The following is a 12,634-nucleotide window of genomic DNA, read 5'->3' on the forward strand; positions in this document are numbered from 1 at the left end:
TCGGGGTGACAGGCGATGAGCCCAGGTGGCCTCCGCATTTTTCATGAAACCCCATCCACGGGTGGGATGAAGTTCCATGAAGGGTTTATTAATTAAATAAAATTTTTTGAAAAAATTAATGGACATGTCCCAGCTCATGTGACAGTTTCACATGAGGAGACATGTCCTTAAAATTGTTTATTTTAGCCTTTATTACAGTTTTCAAAACTTAAGCTAATCTCCCTGAGGCACCTCTGTGCCTCAGTGAGTTTAGCGCAGGCCCTGACTCAGGGAATCCCCCCCTGCCCACTCAGGGAGTGCACGTCACACTGGGTGGGCCTTAATCGGCCCGCCCATGTAAAATGGCAGCACAGACCCAATCGGGGGCACCCGATCAGGTTCGCACTCGCTCCTGCACACCCCCGCACAACCCCTCTCCGACAGGAGGAAAATTCAGCCCAATGTCACAAAAAGCATTGCTACAGTTTAACTTCAAAGTAAATCCCTTCATACCTGGAAAGAAGCAAAAGCAGCAAACAGATGATTTTAATGAGGAGTCTTGGACATATTCCACACAAGTGTTTGATCTCCAGATAGATTGTGTGGGCATTGGACTGCACCAGAGCAATTCCACTAGTTTTGTGGTAGAGAGGCTACAAGATGTTTGATATTTAGGAGTGGAGAGATGTTAGTGGCACATTAAGGGCTCCAAATATTGACTGGAGTTAGGACACATTGCTGGAAAGAGTATAGGGAGCTTTACAATGTACGTACTTGTGCTGTAACTGACCTGAGAGCTGGATGCTGACCCTGGACATGTAACGTGGGAAAAGTTCTCTCCTCTACCAAATGCCTTCTGTCTTTGAAGATGCATATTAAATTTACCTTGCTGAAGCACATCAGAAATCTGAAGTATTTAATTTGATGCCCATTAAATAATTTTAAATGTTTATGAGTTCTTTTTTGATGAGGCTGCAGGGAGGGTTGATGTGGTGCACATGGATTTTGCTTTGATTCAAGTGCCACACAACAGGCTTGTCAGCAAAGTCAAAGCCCATGGAATAAAAGGGACAGTTTTTGGACTGGAGGAAGATATACAGTGCTGTCCTCAGAGTGGACACTAGAACCACTGCTCTTCTTGATTTAAATTAGTTACCTAGGCTTGGTTATGTAGATTTTTTTTTACATTTGCAGATGACACATAACTTGCAAGTATTGTGAACTGTGAGGAAGATAATAATAGTGTTCAGGAGGGCATAGAGAGGCTGGTGGAATCGGTGGACACATGGCAGATGAAGTTTAATGCAGAGAATTGTGAAGTGATTCATTTTGGCAGGAACAATGAGGAGGGGCAAAACAAAATAAAGGGTACAATTCCAAACGGGCACAGGAGCAGAGAGACCTGCCCTTGTGTATGCACTAATCGTTGAAGATGATAGGGCAGGTTGAGAAAGCAGCTGATAAAACACACAGGATGTTGGGCTTTATAAACAGAGGCATAGAGTACGAAAGCACAAAAATTGTGGTAAACTTTTATAAAATACTGGTTCAGCCTCGACTGGGAGTATTGTGTCCAATTCTGGGCACCACACTTCAGGAAGGATGTGAAGGCTTTAGAGAGGGTGCAGATAAGATTTATGAGAATGGTTCCAGGGATGAGGGACTTCAATTTCATGGATAGATTGGAGAAGCTGTGGCTGTACTCTGAGAAGTGAAGACTGAGAGGAGATTTGATAGAGGTCTTCAAAATCATGTAGGGCCTGGACAGAGTAGATTGTGAGAAACTTCTCATTGCTGGAATGATCGAGAATCAGAGGGCAAAGTTTTAAGGTGAATGAAAAAAACCCAAAGGTGACTGAGAAAAAAGCTTTTACACAGTGAGTGGTTAGGATGTGGAATGCACTGCCTAAGAGTGTGGTGGAGGCTAAATTAACCCTGGCTTTCAAAAAGGAATTGGATAATTAAATGAAGCAAAAATATTTACAGGGCAAGAACTGGGAGTGGGACTAGGGGCTTTTGTAGAGAGCCAGATCAGACAAAAAGGGCTCAATTGCCTCCTGGGCTGGAACCACTAAATGATTCTAAGATTCTATAATTCTAATTGTTCAATATGCACTATATATATATTATATATATAATGCCCATTTCAGCATGGCTACTGGCGCAAATGCAGAAGATGAAAATATTGTTGATAGTGTTATCATGCAGCACTTACTTACCAAAAACCTGCTCACCAATGCTGGGTTTGGTTCCACCAGAACCACTTAGCTCCAGACCTCGTTACAGTCTTATTCCAATTGGACAAAAGTGCTTAGTTCCAGAGACGGGGTGAGAGCGACTGTCTTTGACATCAAGGCAACGTTTGAGCAAATATAGCATCAAGGAGCCTTAGTAAATTTGAAGTCAATGGAAATTGGGGGGAAACTCTCCACTGGCTAGAGTTTTACCAATAAAGGAAGTTGATTGGGGTTGTTGGAGGCCAATCATCTCAGATTTGGATATTGTTGAAGGAGTTCCTCAGGGGCAGGGTCCTCGGCCCAACCATCTTCAGCTGCTCCAAATGACCTTCCTTCCATCATATTGGCAAAGGAGGGGATGTTTGCAGATGATTTCTCAATATTCAGTTCCATTAGCAATGCCTCAGTTACTGAAGTACTATGTGCCCCTATGTAGTAAGACCTGGATAACATTCAAGCTTCGTAAGGCTTAGGTTGCTAAGGGCAAGTAACATTTACCCCACATAACTGGAAAGCAATGGCCTTCTCCAACAGGAGAGAGTCTAACCAGCTCCCTTTGACATTCAACAGCATCGCTTCACTGATTCTCCCAATATCAACACTCTGGGGGTTTCCAGTGACTTAAAACATAACTAGATCATCCACATAAATGCTGTGGCTACAAGAACGTGTCAGAGGCTGGGTGTTTTGCAGCGAGTAACTCACCTGACTCCCCAAAACTTTTCCACTATCTACAAGGCAGAAGTGAGGAGCAGGATGGAATGCTGTTCACTGGCTGGATGAACACCAACAACACTCGATGTTTGACACCACCCAGGGCAAAGCACCCACCTGATTGGCACCCTATCTACCACCTTAAACATTCACCCCACCAGTGATGCACAGTGGTAGCAGTGTATACCATCCACAAGATGAACATTCACTCCACCACTGATGCACAGTGGTAGCAGTGTATACCATCCACAAGATGAACTGCAGCAACTCAACAAGGCTTCCGCACCTTTGAAACCCATGACCTCTAATGCTTAGAAGCGCAAAGGCAGTAGGCATTTGGCATTTGAGAACACCACCACCTGCAAGTTCCCCAAGTCACACAGCACCCTGACTTATGAATATATCACCATTCATCTTTAGTCACTGAGTCAAAATCCTAGAACTCACTACCTAACTGCATTGTGATGTACCTACACCAAATGGACTGCAGCGGTTGGAGAATGTGGATCACCAACACTTTCCCTAGGACAATAAGAATGGGCAATAAATGCCAGCCTTGTCAGCAACATCCATATTCTGTGAATGAATAAAAAAATGATATTTACACCTTGTGAGAAGGCCTTCATGAAACAGTGCCCTCATTATTCTGAGTGTTTCTCTGCTCACTCTCTAACCTGTCCTTGGCTTTCAGTTTCAAATATCATGAACTTGCCAACTGTTTCTGCAATTTTTAGAGTTTTACCATAATTCTTAATTCCAACAGCAGACAATATATGCATGAATGGCTTTAATAGTAAAAGTTCCTACAGTGAATTAATGCTGGCTATTGGAATACGCTCAAGTTTGGACTTGGAGGTTAAGCATAGAACCATTGGATGCTGAATGTAGGTTTTTCTTTTCTGCCCTAACGCTCTTTACATCCTCTTTCATTTAAATTCCCAACTTATATGATCAAATCCTCTATCAGGATGTATCTGGACCCATTTCCAACAAGCTTGTTTTGGATGAAAAAAAGTCTTTCCCCAATATTTGCTCTTGTGTACCACCAGAATATCAGTGTTTTCCCATTGGAGTATTTAGCTATTTCTGGAGGTCTGACCCCAGTCCCCCTTTTGTTTAAAGAGAAATATCCTGATGCCTGTCCTCAATTTCTCTTTACACCACTACATTTGTGTCCTGTATCCTGCTACTCTCGTCTATTTGGGAGTCATGTTTGTGTTTTCTGTTTTCCATATTGTCCTCTGTCAGGGACCTTCTGAGAAACCCTGGCTTGTCAAATAGTTTTCATCTCTTCAGTATTGAAAATCAGTCTGTTTTCTCTCTCTTTGCACCTCTCCCAGTATATTATAGCCATCAGAACTGTATCAAGTACTCTGTGTGATTTAACCCCAGAGCATTGAACAGCTCCATTACATTTAGGAATAGACCTTGGCTGATTTGTCAAAATAACATAGCACCATATTAATTTAATTTATTCTGGTTGACTGGCCTGTAATTCCCTCTGCATGTCCCTTCCAACTATAAGAGAGATTAGTGGTGGATCCAGATTTGGGGAGTGGCTCTGTTCTGTTTGCATTTTTGTTGCATTAGTAACTGCTGTTGAATATTCAGTGACATTGCAGAGAACATTTGTTAATGTAATATTTACTGTACTATGTGTCTGTGATTTTCTTAAGGTAAGCATCTGTTTGGAATGCAATAGCAGTAAATTGCGTGGGTTGAAGAGGAAGTGGATTCGATGTTCAGCACAGGCTACAGTTCTACACCTGAAGAAATTTATCGCCAAAAAACTCAACCTAGCATCATTTAATGAGGTAAGTTTTCAAAAGAGACATCAGAGCCAATATAGTAATTTTTTGCAAGTGCATGTATACTTTCATACATTTATTTTATATATCATTTTATTATTAAATAGATGTCTTGGGGCATTATTATGTAGACAGTTCCGAGGATTAGTGAATTATACTTGCAATACTTTTTTACCGTTTGTTTCCAGCTCGCTTTGCTTGGATGCAGGTTGAATCCTTATTTGCTGCAGTTTTGAGAGTTTTTGTGCTTTGTCATATCCATGTCTTTGTGTGAAGCTATAGTGATTCTACAGCTTAGTAGATTTCGTTTATTAATTTGAGGTAATTCAAATGCCCCACAAATATATCGTGCTCCACTATGGAGGGTCAGCTGCTGTATAGCAAACAACTTTTCTCTTTGCTTCTTTTGAGGTTTAACTTTTCTTTCCTTTTCCATCGACTAGAATTGCAATGTGTCCCTGTGAAGTGCTTAGCCGGTGACGTTATCAGCTAAGTACCTGCCTCCCTCAAGAGTTTCAAACCTTTTAAAAGTTTTTCTGTTTACTCATGCCTCCATTTTTTAATTCCAGCATATTTAGTGCTTGTATTTTCTATACTACGTTTGCTGCTGATTCACTTAATAACATGTCCAGCTCTGTTTGCAAGAATTTGCATTTCTCCTGAGCCTGCTCGCTTTCTCTTTCTTAAACCATCCCCTTTCCTTTTCTTTGTCTTGCATTTGCTCTGTTTTTCCTGAATTATGTGCTCTCCATATTGTGTTCTTCCTCTCTACCTTTCTCTCATGTATTCTGTTGCGTGCATATGCGCTCTCTCTACCTTTCTATCATGTTTCCTGTTGTGTGTGTGCTCTGTTTTATATTTTTGCTCTTTCTCTCGTTGCAATAATGAGGTTTATTTGATTGCTATATTTTGGGACTGTGTCTTGAATCTAAGTAGATTTAAGGGGGTCATGTGACCTGTTCTGAAGGTTGCCTGACATTAAGACTGGGTAGTTTAATTGCTAAAGAGTAAAGGGGGCCGAGATTGTTTTACTGTGTAAAGGGTGTTATGTATTTACACTTGGAGACATTGGCAGCATCCTGTATGCTAACACTGGATAGACTGCAGGTCTCCAAAGTTTTGAGAATGTTGGGTTGTAAACAGTTATGCTTTGAACTGTGCATTTAATTCCAAGATAAAAAGAGTTAGAGTTGGCTAATCAGCATTTCCACCTGGATATAGGACCCATCTGATTCACAATGCCATGGCTTTGACGTGGGAACGGTACAGAGGAAGCTATTGTGATACTTGATTACAGGCTTTCCAAAAATATCACTGGTTACCACAGAGTTTGGGGGAGAGAGAGCAGCTAGAGGCCGAACGTCTTAATGGAATGTGGGTGGGAGCTAGCTAGCTAGCTAGGATTGGAAAGACCAAATTCCTGGGGAGTTAAAACAAAGCTGGAAGATTTGTCTAGCTTTAGCTAGAGGAAGAAGTCTCCAGGAAAACTCGCACTGTGAAAGTCAGTTCTGGAGTTTCCAGGCTGGGCAAGGAAAGATTGGAACTAAAATCTCAAGAGCTAGGATTCATTTTGGACTGGTTCAGGAGGATTGAATGTCTGCTTAAAGGACAATGCAATGTATATCTGATAGTGGTTATTTTTCAGTTGTGCTAAAAGTTCTGTAGTTTACAGTATAAGTTGTCTAAAACAGTGTTTAGTTAACAGTGCTTTTAGTTTAAAACTAAAAGCCTTAAAATGTGAAATCTTGTGGTGTCATCTATTCAGCTATTAACTGGAGGTTTAAATTTGTTTTTAAAAATTGTTTGGAGATTGTAACAGACTTTCTCTCGTTCTCTCTCTACCTTTTTATCTGTTTTTTCACTTAGTTTGAGTACATATCTGTTTCTCTTTTTGTGCTTTCTTGTGATCCTGCTTGCTTTAAACCTAAGTTTTATGTAATTGATACTGAGCTCAGGTAAGATTTTGTGTAAATTCTTCAATACAGCTCCCATCATTTTTAAAATGAAGTAGATCATTGTATTGATCAGTGACCACCAACTGTAACCTGCACTGCTTGGCTGCATCAACAGTATAAACCTGAATATTGTGCTGCATGTGTCAAATAAATAGGATAAAGTGTTATTTAAGAAACGGATGGACTTTTTAACTGATTCCTACATATATCGGGAGAAAATGGAATTTGTTCTGATTTTTTTAAATCTTTCTTGTGACAGTCTGTCATGACCTTGAAGTCTGCCCTCCCCCCCACCCCATCTGATAAGCAGAAATCAGTGAACATGCTGGAACTCTCCCCTTTATGCTGTTATTTTCACAGTAAAGACCCTTAAAAATGTTAGACCTTGTTGAACGAGGAATTGGATTTTTAATGGTTTACTAAAGTCATAATAACTACAGTCTCATTTGCCATGAAAACCTAATTTCATAGTTATGAAATCTCAATCTTCTCCGTTGTAATAATTCACATGCTTTCAATAACTTTTTAAAAAAGTTGTATTTCTGCTGCTACCCTAATCTCATGCTTATGGCTGAATCATTTATTTCTTTCAATCATTTATTTTAATTAAAAGTGAATAATTGCAGCGAGTAACTCACCACTTGACTCCCCAAAGCCTGCCCACTATCTACAAGGCACAAGTCAGGAGTGTGATGGAATACTCTCCGCTTGCCTGAATGAGTGCAGCTCCAACAACACTCAAGAAGCTTGACACCGGCCAGAACAAAGCAGTCCCCTTGATTGGCACCCCTTCAACAAACATTCACTCTCTCTACCACCGAAGCACAGTAGCAGCAGTGTGTACTATCTACAAGATGCACTGCAGAAACTCACCAAGGCTCCTTAGGCAGCACCTTCCAAACCCACTACCATCTAGAAGGACAAGGGCAGCAGACACATGGGAACACCACCACCTGGAAGTTCCCCTCCAAGTCTCTCACTATCCTGACTTGGAAATATATCGCCATTCCTTCACTGTCGCTGTGTCAGAATCCCGGAACTCCCTCTCTAACAGCACTGTGGGTGTACCTACACCACATGGACTGCAGCGGCTCAAGAAGGCAGCTCACCACCACCTTCTCAAGGGCAATTAGGGATGAACAATAAATGTTGGCCTAGCCACATCCCATAAATAGATTTTAAAAATTCAGTGCTTTTAACTTCCTGGTTTGCTGTTTGTGAGAATATTTCAATTCTTCTTCTCGAGCTCTCTGCTCAGAGGCAGGTCCTTGGTGATTCTCTGCTGAGCCACAGCAAAGTGCCATGATTTTTTACTATGGATAGAGCAAGGAGCCAGGCTCCCAGTCTACTACAGCCAGAACAGGGATTAAACCTTGTGCTGTTAGCATTAATCTGATCCACATGCTAGCCGTGCAGCCAACTGAGCTAAATGGCCGGTGAGAATATTTCAATGTGACAGGCTTCTTACCCTACCTAATTACATCATTGTTTTTGGAGGACTGGAGATCCTCTTTACCTGGTGCCAGATTCAAACTGATGTCAGGAAAGGGGAAATCCACACCACAGAGATCAGCAGATCTTTGTGGGTAACTTTCTTCAAGGGCAGGAACAAACATTACTGCACCACTGACTGTGAAATTCCGGCCTATGGTTCTCAGAAGCCACTGAACTACCTTGTGTGCAAGCAATATCCTTATTTCCCATGTAATTAACTGATTCAACACGTGTCAATTAGGAACACACAAGTTCCTCGATGAAAAAATGCCAAGACCCATCTATTTGGCCTTCTACCATACCGGTACAATAATAATGGACTGACTGGTGACTAATCATAGCAAATGATATCCATTAAGTAGTCAACAACAAACCCAAACATGAAGCGAGGAAAATCCCCAACACTGGAAGGTCTGGAAACTATAGGTTCAAAATCACCTATCTCTCACAAACATGCTACACTTAGTATATGTCATAGCTTAAAATTTTATCCTGCTTGTTCTGAGTGGAGAGAGAGTGTGAACCTGTTGAGCGGAGTAGGTCCTATATGAAAGTGAGGGAGGATAGAGCGGGAGAGAATTTTAAAGGAGTGGGAAAAGATTTTATTGAGTTGCAGATTGACAGAGGAGAGAAAGCAAAATCTCCATGTTGTGAGCTGTGTTCTTTCTGGGGATTCTCAGTCTGCTGTGCACGGGAAAGCTTTTATGGGCTTTATGGTCCCACATGATGAAATAATTTACCCTGTTACCATGTTACTATGTTTTAAGAGAATTAACCATTTTTTCCTTTGCCTTTCTCTATCTTTGTTATCCTTTTCTGAGGCAGTGCCTCATGCTGGACAAATGCTCTTTCAGTCACAAAGTTGATCAGCGAAACCTGTTGTAACACTGTGTCAGTCAGCTGTGATTTCATTGCTCTCTTTATTATTCTGCAGCTGGATATTCTATGCAATGAAGAAATACTTGGAAAGGATCACACTTTGAAGTTTGTTGTTGTCACTCGATGGAGATTCAAGGTAAACAGAACCATGTTGTCTTTAATATTTAACATTCTCTGTAAATTTCAGTGGTTTTGTTGCAGACGTTTTGTAAGTTCATTGACCCCTTCTGTCCAAAATAATTAGATCGCATTTAATTGTATGAACTTAAGAGACTCCACCCTTGTAACTGTTGAGTGTACATTTCATATATATACATGTCATTATCTATCTTGTAGGGTCATCTTCATCCCTCAGCTGGAGGGAGCTTTCATACAGCAGATAGGTTCCTACATGACTCAGCTGACTAAAGTAATGAGTTGCTGAGCCATACAAGTCATAAAGTTCCAGGTTAATTTCTGTTCTGTTCTGATTAACAATGTTAGCTGTGGCAGTAGATGGGTAAATGCACGGGGTGAGGGGTTGGTTTAGAGGGAGGGCAGTTGGCCAGTGTTGCTATCCTGTGTCCCTGTTGGAAGTACAAGTTTGTAGATCTCAGGCTGAGCGCAGGATTGGGCTCAGTTGCAATGCCTCTGCCCATGAGGAACTCCTGGCATTAATTCTGTTGTTCCACTTGAACAATGTCAAGTGCCAGAGAGTGCCCAATACCCATGGAAATGTATTGACAGTACCTTCAGGTGAGGCGGATGGGAGGAAGAGTAAACCCAGTTGTTGAGTGATGAGAATTAAGTGCAGCAATCCTATTAGGCTCTTGTTAACTAAGTGTAAGCAGTGCTTTCCCCCAGGTGATGGGCTTTTTGCCAAGAAACAGAAAGGAATTAAGTTGTAACATGGTAGATCAGTAATCGTTAATAAATGTAATGTGTATTCTCTGAAAGACAAGTTGTGAAGCCATTGATATGACGAGATTGTTTGCAATCTAAAAATGAAAATGGTTCTTCTAATTTCCGATATAACATGATGAGGGTTCAAGTTTCTCACATGAGTTTTGCTATTATCAGTGTTAATTTTGGCTATAAGTGAGTGATTTGTAATCTTTATTGTAGATTAGTCTTGTTTGCTTAAGCATTATATCCTGGTAGCACTTCAGGCTATCTTGAGTTTCTTTGATAATGCTGCCCTCCACTTTCATTTACACCTAGAAATCACCGCTTTGCTTTATTCACCACCATAGAAATTACAGTTAAGCATTGTTACCATTGTGGAGATGTTACCAGACCCCTAACTCAACAGGGCATGGTTTCCCACCCCATCTCCCAAAGAGTCAGTGGGGAACACATTTCTCCCGATATTGGCTGCCCCTCACTGGGGAGGAAGTCCTACCTCAGAGAGCTGGCAGCTCAGTAGTCCCAGTAGCGTAGTGACCAGGACTGGGAGTACAAGCAGATTCCAAGTCCCAGGGTTCAAGACAAGGTATGTGCAGGAGGTCTCACAGCAGGGAGCGGAGCTGAGCCCAAGGAGGGGGTGGGGGTCTTGATGGGAAGGCCAAGGGGGAAGGGTGCATCTCTGGGGGCAGAACCTGTGGGTGGTGGGGCTGCGGGGGTGGCCAGTGTGGAAAGGCCAGTGAAGGAGGTGATCACCCCCCACACCCCACCAACCTTCAAGGCATGAACAAAGAACAAAGAAAAGTACAGCACAGGAACAGGCCCTTCGGCCCTCCAAGCCTGCGCCAATCATATTGCCCGTCAACTAAAACATTTTGCACTTCCGGGGTCTGTATCCCTCTATTCCCATCCTATTCATGTATTTGTCAAGCTGCCTCTTAAACACCACTATCGTACCTGCTTCCACCACCTCCTCTGGCAGCGAATTCCAGACACTCACTACCCTCTGCGTAAAAAACTTGCCCTGCACATCTCCTCTATAGTTTTCTCTTCTCACCTTAAATCTATGTCCCCTAGTAATTGACTCTTCTACCCTGGGAAAAGCTTCTGACTATCTACTCTGTCCATGCCACTCATAATTTTGTAAACTTCTATCAAGTCTCCCCTCAATCTCTGTCGCTCTAGTGAGAACAATCCGAGTTTCTCCAACCTCTCCTCATAGCTAATAACCTCCAGACCAGGCAGCATCCTGGTAAACCTCCTCTGCACCCTCTCCAACGCCTCCATATCCTTCTGGTAATGTGGTGACCAGAATTGCATGCAATATTCCAAGTGTGGCCTAACCAAGGTTCTATACAGCTGCAGCATGACTTCCCAGCTTTTATACTCAATACCCCTGCCAATGGAGGCAAGCATGCCATGTACCTTCCTGACTACCTTATCCACCTGCGTTGCCACTTTCAGTGACCTGTGGACCTGTACACTCAGATCCCTCTGCCCGTCGATGCACTTAAGGGTTCTGCCATTTACTGTATAATTCCTGCCTGTATTAGACCTTCCAAAATGCATTACCTCGCATTTTTCCAGATTAAACTCCATCTGCCATTTCTCCGCCCAAGTCTCCAACCGATCTATATCCCGTTGTATCCTTTGACAATCCTCTTCACTATCTGCAACTCTTCCAACCTTGGTGTCGTCTGCAAACTTACTAATTAGCCCAGTTACATTTTCCTCCAAATCATTTATGTATACTACAAACAGCAAAGGTCCCAGCACTGATCCCTGCGGAACTCCACTAGTCACAGCTCTCCATTCAGAAAAGCACCCTTCCACTGCTACCCTCTGTCTTCTATGACCAAGCCAATTCTGTATCCATCTTGCCAGCTCACCTCTGATCCCGTGTGACTTTACCTTCTGTACCAGTCTGCCATGAGGGACTTTGTCAAAGGCCTTACTGAAATCCATGTATATAACATCCACTGCCCTTCCATCGTCGATCATCTTTGTCACTTCCTCGAAAAACTCGATCAAGTTAGTGAGACACGACCTCCCCTTCACAAAACCATGCTGCCTCTCACTGATACTAATAAACAGGGTGAATTTCTGGGCTTCCCCCCCACCCCACTGCTGAACTCCTACCAGCCTGAAAATTGAGGCGAGCTGAGAAAGAGCCATTAAGTAGCCATTAATTGCCCACTTAAGGGCCTGTGAAGGGCCTCAGTTGGGGCAAGGGTGTGCAGGCCTAGGCCTTGTCCATTCCACCGTAAAATTGCGGGCAGGCAGGAGGGCGGTGGGAAGGCCATCTTGGGAATTTTACGGGATCTCCCCTCACCTACAAACCTGCTGACAGGGGAGTATAAAATTCAACCCTTGATGCCTGGAGCTCAGATTCATTTGAACAGAATCATAGAACCATCGAAGGTTTATGGCACTTACAGAAAGAGGCCTCTTAGTCCATTGTGACTGCGCCGGTCAGAAAAAACAAGCCACCCAGTCTAACCCCACTGTCCAGCATTTGGCCCATGGCCTGACAGGTTCCAGCACTTGAGGTGCAAATCCAGACACCTTTTAAATGATTTGATCTGCCTCTACTACCCTTTCAGACAGTGAGTTCCAGACCCCCACAACACTCTGGGTGAAAAAATATTTCTTCATCTCCCCTCTAATCTTTCTACTAAACACTGTC

At 42.6% G+C, this 12,634-nt stretch overlaps 1 protein-coding gene across 1 annotated transcript in view; it reads left to right on the forward strand.

Annotated features, from left to right (window-relative positions):
- The window catches only part of pcgf3 (polycomb group ring finger 3), a 188,745-nt gene that overhangs the window by 164,871 nt on the left and 11,240 nt on the right, over positions 1–12,634 (forward strand). Inside the window, exons 8-9 of the mRNA XM_078562731.1 lie at positions 4,607–4,744; positions 9,122–9,202. Coding sequence (XP_078418857.1) covers positions 4,607–4,744; positions 9,122–9,202 — 219 coding nt within the window. The remainder of the gene's footprint in view (positions 1–4,606; positions 4,745–9,121; positions 9,203–12,634) is intronic.

This window comes from Cetorhinus maximus, chromosome 1 (genome assembly GCF_964194155.1).
Source record: "Cetorhinus maximus chromosome 1, sCetMax3.hap1.1, whole genome shotgun sequence".
Taxonomy (NCBI): domain Eukaryota; kingdom Metazoa; phylum Chordata; class Chondrichthyes; order Lamniformes; family Cetorhinidae; genus Cetorhinus; species Cetorhinus maximus.